Raw genomic sequence first — 13,997 nt, 5'->3', positions numbered from 1 at the left:
ATCCCCAGCGTGCTCTTTGGATCGTCCTATCTCCATAGGGGCCTCTGCTTGCTTGCTTGCTTCCCCCCCCCCTGCTCTGTGGGAAAGGCGAGCTGTCAAAGTGATGCATGATGGAAGCTGTAGTTTTTTTTTTTTTTTACGTCCCTCGTCTCCGCTATCATGGCGGCCAATGGCATAGTGGGAAACGGGGAGTGACAAGAAACGGACATGCGCAATGCTTAGAAACCACAGACAGGGTATCGTTAAGATACGGGGAAAGCGACCTTGTTGTGTGTGTGTTTTTTGACGTTTTGTACCGTCTCCTTTACCTACGGCTCTCTTTGGTGACGTAGGCGCGTAACCCCGCCCCGTCTCCAGGGGGACACTCCGCTGTGGGAGCGGCGAAGGCAGCTTCTTCTTGGTCTTTCTCCTTCCTTCTCCAAGATGGCCGCGCTAGGTGTAAACAAGGTCGGGGCTAGTGCGGGGCTGGATGCCGGGAGCAGGCAGAGCCGGAGTCCGGCCGGGCCTGTGGTGAAGGTGAGAAGAGGGTGGCCGGGTGGGGCTTCCAAGCCGCCTTGGCGGAGCCCCCTCGTCGTTCGCTGTCTTGGGTGGGGGGCGGGAGGAGAGAGCGGGAGCCCCCGCCCCCTTTGGGTTCTGGGTCTGTAGCGCCTTCATCTCCTGCAAAAGCCTTCACGTTTTGCGGGTCGATTCTCTCCGGTTGTGCCCGAGTTGGGCAACCCTCGTGTGTATTTACCCCCCTCCCCGCTCCCCCTTCACATTATGCGCGCGCGCGCGCACACACACCTGTATTTTACGCTGTATGTTCTGTACTGTTTAAAGCAAGGGGGTGTCCAGAGCGATTTACCATGCGTGTTAGATGGGTTTGACAAATGAGGTGGGACAAGGCAGGGAGAATCACATGTAGGGTTACTGCTTTTTTCTCCAGCAGGGTTCCAGCTTTTTGCATCTGTGCAGTAGGTGGTAATTAAGCAAGTGGAACATCATAGGACATGAAGATGCAGTGATGGCAAAGAAGTTCTGCTCACAATAGACCCATCTAAATTAATGAACATTACTAACTTTGATTTCCATGGGTCTGCTTTGAGTAGAACTTTTAAAGTTCGGCCCGTGATAGAGTTGTTCAAGGTATAAGGAATTGTTCCATTATTATATAGGTGGCAGTAACTCTAGCTTCAAGTCAGTGAAGGGGCAGAACAGATGAAGAGGCAAAACTGTATGTTGGGATTCCCATGCATTTGGGAACTGTGCAAACAACATTTGGTACAGAACAGGAAACATATTAAGTATCGTGAACAATATGGATGTTGTATCTTTATAGCCTTCTGTCTTATTTTGAAAGTATTGCAGGGGGTTGGACTAGATCAGTGATGGCCAAACTTGGCCCTCCAGCTGTTTTGGGACTACATTTCCCATCATCCCTGACCACTGGTCCTGTTAACTAGGGATGATGGGAGTTGTAGTCCCAAATCAGCTGGAGGGCCAAGTTTGGCCATCACTGGAGTAGATGGTCCTCATGGTCCTTTCCAACTCTTCAGTCCTATGAGTCTATAATTCTTTGATGCAAAAATGCATTATGTTCGTTCCACAAGAGCAGGCACCCCCAAACTCGTCCCTCCAGCTGTTTTGTGACTACAACTCCCATCATCCCTAGCTAACGGGACCAGTAGTCAGCAATGATGGAAATTGTAGACCCGAAACAGCTGGAGGGCTGAGTTTGGGGATGCCTGCACAAGAGTGTCTAGTGACCTTGGGTGGGTTATGATCATGAACATGAGATCCAGTTTGTGGCTATACTTCATTTGGATGTTCTGCCATACAGAAAAAATGTGCATAATGCAGATAGAATTTTACCAGTTATCTTGAGCGATAGATACTTAATAATCCTGGTCCAAAATGTATGGTTTCACCCTAAGGGTCAGCCTGACACCTGAGTTCACAAAAGTTACAAACCCACACAAATGAGTTATATTCCAGCTTGCTCACACATTATCTATGTTAGTTACAGTGGTGGGTTTGTATTTTCTATTTTAATACAGATATCTTAAATTATGAATTGTTATATTATTGATATATACTTGTTTAATTTGTAATTTTTGCATGCTGTCTTATTAAAAGTTTCTTTTTTTAAATTGGGATGTAAATTTATTAAATAAATAAATTGGAATTTTTGCTGTTGTGGAATAAAAAAATGTGATTTCTTATAAAGACCTTCATAGGGAAATAGTTGTTACTTTCTTCAACGTGCTATCTTAAGTTCAGTTACTTGAAAGGTTCTCCCTCCTGTGTAGAAGTACAACTATATCAAGATTAAGGCTGCAATCCTATACCTATACCCCTTACCTAGAAGTAAGCCCCAGTAGGGGTTCACTCAGTAGGACAGACGTGTGTAGTAAGGTAGTCTAGGGAATACAACATAACAACCAGTAAGGAACTGCTTTGGGTTGTGGACGACAGTTTTTAGGATCCACTGATTATCTGGTAGTTCTTAGTATATAGAGCTAACCTGAGACTTAATCATAATGAGGTCTGACCTGAGAGACTGATGCGGCTGTCCTCATCCTCATCCATAGTGGCATTTGTTGGCTGCATCCAGATAGACATTGTTAACCACTTAGGAACATATGGAGCTGCCTTATACAGAGTCAGAATATTGGTCTCAGTAAGTACTGTTGATGCTGACAGGCAGTGTTAGGACTTCCAGCATGAGTCCCAAGCCTACCTGGAGATACAAGGGATTGAACCTGGGACCTTTTTTGCATGCTCTCTACCACTAACTTTTAGCTCTTCCTTAGTGCTTAAAAACTGAACGTATTCCCTTGTAAATTATAGGTTCTGGAATGTGGAGTCTGTGAAGATGTATTTTCACTGCAAGGAGACAAAGTTCCCAGACTGCTTTTGTGTGGTCATACAGTCTGTCATGACTGTCTCACTCGACTTCCTCTCCATGGCAGAGCAGTTCGATGTCCTTTTGATCGGCAGGTTACTGAGTTAGGTAAGCTTCTTAGAAATTGTTGAATTAAGAACATAAGAAAAGCCCTGCTGATAAGACTAATGACCTATGTAGGTCCACCATCCTGTTCTCAAATTGACTAACCAGATGCCTATGGGAGGCCCACAAGGAGGACACCAGTGCAGCAGCACTCTCCCCGCTAATATTAATACACTACCTCTCATGCTGGAGGTAGCAGTCATTTTGTATAGGCTTGCCAAATGGGCAGGTACAACAGACACACTTAGAATATATCTGCATAGCTTGAATATACTGAGGCAAACCATCACTTAAAAAACAAAACACTGACATTGGTTGCAAGGTAGTTCAGAAGTTTGACTTATGCCCTTCAAAAGTTGCAGCAATGTGATGTGATGAAAAGAGCAATGTGCACTATGAAAACGTATGGAAGATTTAATGTTTTGGGGAAGGATAACCTCATTTGAAGCATAATAGATTATCCAGCATATAGTGTATTGAACACATTGAAAGATACCTTAAAGTAAAACAAGTTTAGGATTTGCCTGTAAGAACATTTACTTTTGAGAAGCCTTGGTGGTTATGCATAGAAGCAAAAGTCAAAATCCAAATTTTTCCGCATCAACAAGGGACTCTTCTAGAACTAACAGTGAAGAAACATCTAGGAATCTGCCTTACACCATGTCAGGCCAGCAGTCCTTCTAGCTCAGTATTGTCAACACTGACTAGGGTTTTGGACAGGGATATTTCCCTACCTAGAGATACCATTGAATCTACCATTGAACTATAGCACTTTCCTGTAGCCCCCTGCTGCCAAGTGTGCGACATCATTCACTTAGAACTATTTCAACTTTTTATTTTTATTAAATAACCAGTCATATTCAGAGTAGGCCCACTGAAATCTGTGTCATGACTAACTTAAGGGGACGACAGAGGACAAGATGGTTGGACAGTGTTCTCGAAGCTACCGACATGAGTCTGACCAAACTGCTGGAGGCAGTGAAAGACAGGAGTGCCTGGCGTGCTCTGGTCCATGGGGTCACAAAGAGTTGGACACGACTAAACGACTAAACAACAACAAACAACAACTTATGTCCATTGATTTCAGTGAGTCTGCTCTGATATTACTTAGTTTGATACCCCCCTATATTTCTAATCTTGCTCACATTATGGTAATATTGGAAACATTGCTTGTGAGGTTATCTCAGGACAGCTGTTTAGTGCTTAATGTCATAAGACAATAAAAATGGTAGCAAGGTCAGACAGGTTGAGTCAAGCAAGTTTGTGTTTATAATGCAAAATAGTTTTATTATGTAGCATTAATTTGTATAATGCCATCTGTGTGCATGGAACCGCAAGGAGCAGCATAAGAAAAAGACATGTCCCTGCCCTAAGGAGGTTACAGTCTACATTTCAGCAGTAGGGAGAGACAAGGGTAATAGTGCATAAATATGTATACTTAAGGATTTGTTTTGGTTGTGCTGAGGGCTATGAAAAGGGGTGGTGGTGATGAAAGATTTGAAGTAGGGGAGAGAGAAAAGTGGCATCAGGTAGGGGGCAATAGTGCAGAAAGAATTGAGCTGTTTAAGAGAGCAGACCTTTCCTTTTAAACACAAATACTAGCTTCGTTTGTACAGGCCATCTCAGATCCCTATTAAGTTAGGGTGCAGTGACCCAAAACAAAATCTTTGAAGACAGAAACACCCATCAAGGCACCATTAAATGTGCTTATTAAAACAGTGTGTGACTCAGCCTTCATAAGCCTTACTCTTGTAGGATCTTACGATTAAGCTGAACAACCTGAATATGTTTGTGCCTCAGTCCAAGGGAGAAATCTAGGAAGAAATCTTTGCCACGCCTTTCATTTTCTCTCCCCTACTCACCACCCAAATATTGAGGGATTGGGGAAAAGCAATTTGCCGCTTTCCCCCTTTCCTGTTTGTAGAACTTGTAGGAATTCCTTCCATGATTTCTTAGTCTTCACTTTGCATCCATCCCCTTCCAAAGGATACACAATTCAGTTATTTGAACTAGGATTTGACTTTCTGCAAATGGTTATACATTCCCATCAACAGCACTAAGGGATCTTCATCATGGAGGTTCATTAAATTGTTTTTTTCACTTCTTGCCAATCCCTGTAAAGAGACTGCTAGTAACTTCTCTGAATTTTCCTCCTGAAAACCTAAGCTATGGAAGAGAGAACAGCCTGGGCAGAACAGAAATGAAAACAAACACAAGACCCAGAATGTACGTGATTAACACCGAATTAGCACCGCTAGTCAATAATCCTCCCCGCATCCCTTCCTGTACTTGTGTGCAGGATACAGCTATCCTTTTCGAGTTTTGGTCTGGTTTCTTGGGCAGGAGAACTCTTCTTAATGTCTGTTGCTGAAAAGTGTGTGTTCTGGCTCTGATGTCCTCAGTCACTGATGAATCAAAGAGGAATGTGTGCCCATTTAGTGACTGGTGTACTGTAATCAATGGGCTCACTATTCACTCCATGATTGCCCACATAATGCAGTCTTGTTTCTGAACTGCAGGCTCCCTGCTATTCAAGCTTCATGCCAAAAGCTGTAGGTTTGTTGTTGTTTAGAATGTTTCATAGATTTCATGAAATAGGCGTATCTATAAAATTCTGTAACCTGCACATATGGTATATGTCAAGTAAATATTTTTTTAGTGAGGAACCTGGCAATTAGCACTTTGGATAGTTCCTGCATTAGCTGAAGTAAATTGGCAGGCTTAATCAAAACCACAATTTGTTTTGAAGTACTGTACTGGAACTCATCCATGAAAATACATCCATGTGAAAAGGTGGAAAATCCAGCTGTCCGTGAAGTATTTATCCTAACCTCTAACTATATTTGGGTGGGTTAATTAAAAATTGAAGCCAACAGAGATAGAAGCAATTTGTACTGGGTCAGTACAAATTCGGTAGCACTAACAAATTTAAAGGCTTGCTGTTAAAAATGAATAGCACATTTCAGCCCAAGACCAGCATTTTGTACTCTTGTTGAGTTTCAATGTGTCCCATTAAAATGAACGAGCCCAAGTTATTAACTTTAGACTACACGCAAAGGCTTCAGACCAAAGATCAATGAATGAAAGGAAAAATATATTAGTGCTAATCTATGAAGTCTTCTGAAAGTTAGCAGAAAACTTCTCACACTGATGTTCTACAACCAAACATGGGGTTACAGTAGGAGAAATATGGTGAATAAGGAAGATCCAGCATATAGTTTATAAAATCTAATGAACCAAAAGATATTGAGAGAGAGCTTTGCAAACTGAAAAACTTCTCTGGCTATAGGATCACTTTTCAAAAGAATATTGTTTTTGCTGACTTGATTTTTTTCTCCAAAACAGGAGATTCTGGTGTCTGGGGTTTGAAAAAAAACTTTGCTTTGTTGGAACTCCTGGAACGACTTCAAAATGGGCTTGGTGGTCAGTGTGGGACAACTGAAGAAGCCATTGGCCTCTCTGGAGAGGTAGTAGTAATCAACTTTGTATTTCATTATGTGTCACTTTCAGAGTAGTGTTCCCAATCACTTTTTTATATTTCAGTTTGATTGTCCTTTTCAGATGTCATGGATAAATGTTTGATTTTAATTCAGTTGTTTCACCAGTATAAATGATTTTAACATTACTACATTAACAACTAAAAGATCTGGAGCTAAATTACATGTTCAGGAGTATCGAGTGGTACAGATTCTCCTGGACTATATAATTTCAGATTTCTACCTGCACTCTCAATCAGAACTGTCAAGTAACGGCTCTTCCACTTGATATTTCTGACTATATAGTTATATCTAGAAAGCGTATTCTAGTTCCCTAGAGCAGGTATCTATAAAAAATTGTTTCATCGATTGGGCGATGATTGGGCAAGCTTTGGGATTTAAAACATTTTTATGCGACCAGTCACCATGAGTAAATAATGTTCTAGTTTTTCTTTTTGTTAGTGCATTGTCCGCTGTGATGAAGATGAAACGCATCTTGCTTCAGTATACTGCACTGTTTGTGCCACTCACCTGTGTGCAGAGTGTTCCCAACTCACACATTCCACGAAGACACTTGCAAAACACAGACGTGTGCCCCTTGCTGATAAACCTCATGAGAAGACCATGTGCTCTCAGCACCAAGTGCATGCTATTGAATTTGTGTGCCTGGAAGAAGGGTGTCAAGCCAGTCCTCTCATGTGTTGTGTTTGCAAAGAATATGGAAAGCATCAGGGTCATAAAGTAGGTTATGTCAATTCTTTATTGTCCAGCTATGTCATTGTTAATATGTGACTGAAAAGGAGAATTTGTGTTGAGGTTTTTTGCCCATTTGACAAATCATCAGAATATATTTTGTTCCCTCTCCTATCTTTACATTACTTATTTAATCAATTTAATAAAAGCAATATTCCAGGGTATCATTAAGCTATCACTAAAGCTGCTTTCCTGCTGTCACCTAGTAGGGCTGCTAGACAATTTTGTGTTCGTAGATTGATGTATAATACTGTCCATCTAATGCTTATATTTAATTTTCCATCTCTTTTGAAACATAACTAGTCTTTACATACTTCTTGTAAAATAATAATAAAGTTTAAATATTTTATATCTTACTATGATAAATTAAAGATCACTGCTTTTGAAAGATGATTCATGCAAAGGAGCATGCAAAGACTCCCGGAAGTTACCTTGTGTGCCCACATTTTTGTGCTAAGCACCTGAGGCAGAATGTCCAAAGTTTTGCTCTCTTTTCTCTCTCATTTTGTGTGGAGGCAGAATTTGTAGATGGGAAGAATTTGAAAATGGGTGTTCAGATTTACTTTTGATGCTTTCCCCATAGCACAGTGTTTTGGAACCAGAAGCAAACCAGATCCGTGCTTCCATTTTAGACATGGCTCACTGTATAAGAACTTTCACAGAAGAAATATCAGATTATTCTCGGAAACTAGTTGGAATAGTTCAGCAGATAGAAGGAGGAGAACAGATAATTGAAGATGGAATTGGAATGGCTCATACAGAACATGTAAGCAATCTTGTTGTCTCCTCAACCTGCATGTAATCTTCATTATAACTGTTAATGAAGATACATATTAGGATATACCTGGTACTTTTGTTTCACTTTGCTTTAAATGTAGCAATTTGTGTGTGGTACATAATTCTGTATTTTTCTAAATCTACAAGTTTGGCCCTCAGTTATTTCTAACTTTCCTTGTGAATTGCACTTCTAAAAGCAATGTGTGAATAAGTTAGTTTATTCAAAGAATAGGTACTACTGGGAAAGTGCTAAGATTAGTTCTTACAGCGAGGTATTCATATATATGAATATATGAATACCTGTGCCTCTTCTAGCTGGGTTGATTCAGAATAGGGAGTTAGTACTTCCAACTCGTAGGAGAGCCAACAGAGATCATGAGATTTGAGAACAAAAAAATATTTTGGCACTCCTTTTACGTTCAAAACACATTGACATTATTCTTCTAGCTTTCCTCACAATAATGGAGGCTAGTAACATTTTAAAAATGAACACTAATTTCTCCAGAGATATGTCTTATGTTAACCAGCCTACTGGAAATTTGTGTGCCAGCCTAATACAACGTAGAAGGATATTAAAGCTCTGTCTTAAAGAGGTCTGCTGCAACGTAATGCCTGTCTCCTTGATTTCATAACCACCCAGGTCCCAGGTACTGCAGAGAATGCTCGTTCGTGTGTCCGAGCCTATTTTTCTGATCTTCATGAAACGCTCTGCCGCCAAGAAGAAATGGCACTTAGTGTGGTTGATGCCCATGTGCGGGAGAAATTGATCTGGCTTAGGCAACAGCAAGAAGATATGACTATTCTGTTGTCCCAGGTTTCTACAGCTTGCCTTCACTGTGAAAAGACATTGCAGCAGGTGAAGTATCCATAAAGTGGCCCTCTTCCATGTATATGTACTTGCTTACTCAGGTTGACAGTGTCAGGTGATTTATAAATAATAAATGTTGGGAAAATACTGTGTTAGGGGTTTACTTTTATTGGGTTAGTTGTACGTGTAAGCTTAGTTATTCTAAAATTCTGCTTCTACAAATGGTGATTTGGGACACACCAGTGGGTTGTAAAAGTCTCTCTGTTGGGTGAGTCCCTTGTGGGAGGGAGAAGTATTGGATAACAAAAGGATAACAAAAGGGGGAGATAGGAGGCAAAAGTGCTGTAGCATCTGAGTCAAATGATAGGTTTGAAATATAAAATTTTAACTTAGTTGGTGATGCATTTTTCTAGTGAAACGTTTGGGAGCCACACTTTGGAGAAGTAGCTAGTTGTATGGAAATTTATGTAGAAACCTATTAGGATTGGCTTTAAGATACAAATACTGTAGGGGCAATGTTCTTACATAGTCACTTGAGCATTAAAATAAAGGTGTTCAGCTGCCTCTCGTGTACCAAACAAAATAATACAAGAAAAGGAGCAATTGTGTGTGTTGATAGTAGCACCCATTTTTAATCCTAACTAGATTCTTTTTCCATTCAAGTCTTTATATTTGCCAGTGTTGTTTCAGTTGGATAAAACAGTAGCTTTCTTGTCTTGGTCCCTGTGTAGTGTTACTGTGTTTTCCTTAAGACAAACAGAAGCTTCTGTGAACAGCATACATTCCTTCCGTTTCTCCATTGTTGATGTATCATGAAACAATTTATTTCAGTTACAGTAGAGTTTTAAATCTGCTTGGGTTAAAGTTCAATTTTATATTTAGTAAAAAATGGTAACTTTTTTTTTGGTAGACGTAACTTCTTGCTCAACTGGATTTTGAGAAGGAAAACACATAGGTGGTACTGCGTTCATTGTATTAAATTTAGCTTCCTTTTTAAAGGATGACTGCAGAGTTGTCTTGGCCAAACAAGAAATTACAAGGCTTCTAGAAACACTACAAAAACAACAACAACAGTTTACCGAGCTTGCAGACCATATACAACTTGATGCTAGCATTCCAGTTACTTTTACAAAGGTACAGTTTTCTCATGTTTAGGTTGCTTCAAGACTTTGATCATGAATCCAGAGAGAAGTAAGAACTCTGTCCTCTTTCTTCCTTCCTCTTCTCCTCTGCCACCCCAAGTACAGCAAGAAACACTCATGGCTTTTGAAGCTCCCTAATTAAAAGTAATTTGCAACACTGTGCAATCATGTCTTGGATATATATATATATATACATTTTTTAAAAAAAGATAGACCTGAAGACTAGGGTGACTGCGTAGGAATGTTTTTCTTTTGTTTAACATCCTATAAATCATGGTGGCTGTTGCCCTAATTCAAAGTGTTTTGGTTAAAATAGTATCTGCTAATGAAATGACTATGCATCTTTAGTCAAACATATTATCTTGCAGATTGTTGGACTTTTGGTATCCTCAGCAAAAAAAAACCAAAACCTTACCAATGAGAGAAATTAATCATTTGGGGTAATATCCAGCATCATGCAAATAGTCTTCTGCTTACACAATGTGGCTTGCCCTTCTTTCTTTTACCTCCTGCAGCTCCCCAAGCGCTGGATGTGCTACTTGGGTTATTCTCTTTTGAATATTTTATGTTGTTATTTGCAAATCATTTAGATCTTCTTGGTTAAGTGAACTCTAACACTTGTTTAAAAAATAAATAAAAATGTTGGTTTTCTACTTAGCCTTGGCTCATCCACAGAACTGGCATCCTTTAAGATGAAACTTATGTATCCTAAATGAGACACAGTGTCAGAAATTCAAAGTGCTCCATGTGTCCACCCAAATACACCTGCACAGGAAGTGATCAATTTTTTCTGACTACTGCTCCTCACACTGCAATGGAAACTCCTGACACTGGGTGGTATTCAGCTAAATTTTACTCAGAGGAAACCCTCTGAAATTAATTAACATGACTAAATAATTTAAGTAGGTCCACTTTGAGGAAAATATAAATTCATATACCCCTATGAATCAGAGCACGAGTTTCTTCCATTACGACATTTAATCATCTTTGCAGTTCATGAAACTTAAAACACTGTTAACAAGCAAGATACATTACATTAGGATTTTCCTTTGCCACAGCACCTTGGGCTAATAAAAATTCTCTTTCTGGGGCATGGGGGGACGACGACAAACTTCAGGTTTCTCTCAATATCTTTTTTTCTTGGCTGCAGGACAACAGGGTACACATTGGGCCAAAAATGGAGATTCGGGTTGTAACTCTGGGATTAGATGGAGCTGGCAAGACAACCATTTTATTTAAGCTGAAGCAGGATGAATTCATGCAACCTATTCCAACAATAGGCAAGTAACATTGATTTTGGAACCAGTGAAATGTATATATAAATCCTTTGTCAAAGTGTGGTTAAAAGGCCTTTCCTTTCCATCCTCCTTTAGGTTTTAATGTTGAAACTGTAGAATATAAAAATCTGAAGTTCACTATTTGGGATGTAGGAGGTAAACACAAGCTGAGGCCTTTGTGGAAACATTATTACCTCAATACACAAGGTAAGTGCCATATTTCATATTTTGACTCAATGAAATATACAGTGAATAATTATGCCTATTAAAAGTAAGAAAGGAAATGTTTCCTAGGTTTATTGTCAAACGCTGTAATTCTAAACACATCTGTTTGAAAGTAAATTCCATGGAAATCAATGGGTATTGCGTTTCAGGTACAACAATTCAGGGGTCTGACTGCTAGACGGCATTTTAATTTCTTCAGTTTTGTGACAAGTGACTTGCATTTACTTAAAAGATTTGATCTTTGGCTTTGCTTCAGGCTGATACAATTTAGAAAGTTGTACAGTTCAGTTTATTTTAGTAAAGAAAATGGTTCAGTTGCTAGTTTGTAGTACGTAAACAATTTCTGGAAAATACGTATAGACTTCAGCTGTAGAATATAGGGCTGGAGTCTTTCCCTATTTCCTAGGTTATAATATCTGCATGTGGAATGAAAATGTGAAGCAAAATGTAGCTGCATAATTGTTCTCTTCCTGTAGCGGTGGTGTTTGTTATTGATAGCAGCCACAGAGACAGGGTCAGCGAAGCACACAGTGAACTTGCCAAACTGTTAACAGAAAAGGAGTTGCGAGATGCTTTGCTGCTGATCTTTGCCAATAAGCAGGTATTGTGGTCCTTTTTTTAGTTTTCTCATTTGTCTCAATTTAACTTCGTTTTGCTAGTGTAAAGTAAGTATGGAAACAAAATTTAAAAGGCCATATTAATTGTAATGTTTCCTCTGATAAACTGTTAATTTAGCCAAAAATAAATAAAAATCCCAACCTTCTTAACAGTCTGTTTTGGGGCCTTCTATTGATTTCCAAAATCTTGCAGATAGAGTTCTACCCACGTTTCTTAAAAACTTAATTGGTACTTGAATACTTGTGAAAATTTAAATATATTTAACAAAATTCTGCAGGTTTTGGCACTGATTTTAATTTTCAATCTGCCGCATTCATAAGTAAGATCACTAATTCTTAAGTTACTGTTTGTACATTTAAGTATATGGTTGTTGTTTACAGGATGTGGCAGGGGCACTTTCCGTGGAAGAAGTCACAGAATTGCTGAGTCTGCACAAACTCTGCTGTGGTCGGAGCTGGTACATTCAAGGGTGTGATGCCCGAAGTGGCATGGGACTGTATGAAGGACTGGATTGGCTCTCGAGACATCTGGTAGCTGCAGGTGTACTGGATGTCGCTTAAGGTCCTCTTGAGAAGCATTAAGCTTGAAGATCATTTAATTTATTTGTGTGACTTGAGATGGTCAAACACGAACTTATCATCCAAGGCTATGTATTCTTAAGAAAACAACTAACATTTTTGCTGGAATGCTTATTGGAGTGTGGTACAGTGAGTGTGTAATTCCTGTAAATTATGGTAATTTAATAGTGGCGTGACGGCTTTGCAAGAAAGGTGCCTTGGTGTTTTGTTTTGTTTTTAAGAAATGAAATTTGAAAGATCTTACACTTCCCTATTAAGCAACTAATTTATCTTCTCACAAGTACTTTAGGAACTTGGCATTTATTTGACCTTGCTCCTTTCAGAGTTGGCCTTGCTGCATTTGCTTTTTCTCAGACCTCACTTGGGCATGCAGGCACACACAAACCACTTCTTGATAAAAAGAAAAATGAAGTAGACATGGTGCCGGGTTGGGCATAGAGCCTATGTACATATAGATATGTGTGCATTTAGTCTGGGTACCTTGTGTAGCTTGCATATGTGAGTGTGGAATGGCCACACCTACCAGTGGCAAGTGGTCCTTGGAGTTGGTCAATGCTGCCATCAGGCCAAAAGACCTTTGCCATCCTTACTCTATAGCTCCAAATATTCCCCCCACTACTGCAACCAAACACCTTCAAAGTTTCATTGTAGTTTCATTGTCGTTTTGCTCCTTCATCTTCCATTTTAGAGGAAAAAACACCACCTTGCAGAAAGACTACTAGTAAAATGGATGGGTTAATGGCCGGTCAGGTCTCCAGCTATCCAAGTGTAGACCTAAATGTGTCCTGGTTAAAATCTCCCCTCGGTTGTATTTGTTTGTCTGACTGAGGTTGCAAGTGGAAGTTGCCTAAGTATACATATTTAATGACTTTTTTGGGGGAAATTTATTTTTATCAGCTTCTTAAAATCCTCCTTTCCCTCCTCTTTCATCTGAATTCCATATGTACATTGTGCCAGGCAGGCAACTTCTGATCTGGTGGTACATGATTACATATCCTTCTTTCCATAAGATCAGGAATGGTTTATTTTCAGTTCTTGATGGGAAATCATGTACAGTTTGGGAAAGCTGAAGTACCTTTCTTGCAACTCCTTATATAAGAAACATTGAAGCACAATTACACTGTCACAGTGGCTGCACTTTTACTGTAATCTGGGGTAAGCTTTGCCTTCAAAACTTCTTTTCGGCTACAATTCTAGGGTGGACAGGCTTGTATATACTGGTATATTTTCTAACGTCAGAGGATCTGTGAATGTGGAAAGCTTTGTAACAAGGATCTGTAGCAGTTTATCTCATTAGCCTTAATCAGTTTATCACTTGGTTAGCTGCTTGAGCACATTGTGTTTTGCAGGTCAG

General features: G+C 39.7%; 1 protein-coding gene across 1 annotated transcript; it reads left to right on the top strand.

Moving 5' to 3' along the window:
* The first annotated feature begins 244 nt into the window (after window positions 1-244).
* On the top strand, window positions 245-13,741 carry TRIM23 (tripartite motif containing 23). The gene is made up of 11 exons (XM_033164508.1): window positions 245-516; window positions 2,830-2,992; window positions 6,335-6,456; window positions 6,928-7,206; window positions 7,802-7,984; window positions 8,636-8,851; window positions 9,803-9,937; window positions 11,096-11,225; window positions 11,319-11,429; window positions 11,924-12,048; window positions 12,446-13,741. Exons 1-11 carry the CDS (start codon window positions 424-426, stop codon window positions 12,623-12,625), a joined length of 1,737 nt encoding a protein of 578 aa, XP_033020399.1. The 5' UTR covers window positions 245-423; the 3' UTR covers window positions 12,626-13,741.
* The last annotated feature ends 256 nt before the right edge of the window (window positions 13,742-13,997 follow it).

This window comes from Lacerta agilis, chromosome 11 (assembly GCF_009819535.1).
Source record: "Lacerta agilis isolate rLacAgi1 chromosome 11, rLacAgi1.pri, whole genome shotgun sequence".
NCBI classification, from domain to species: Eukaryota; Metazoa; Chordata; class Lepidosauria; order Squamata; family Lacertidae; genus Lacerta; species Lacerta agilis.
This window is presented reverse-complemented; position numbering and strand designations above follow the sequence as displayed.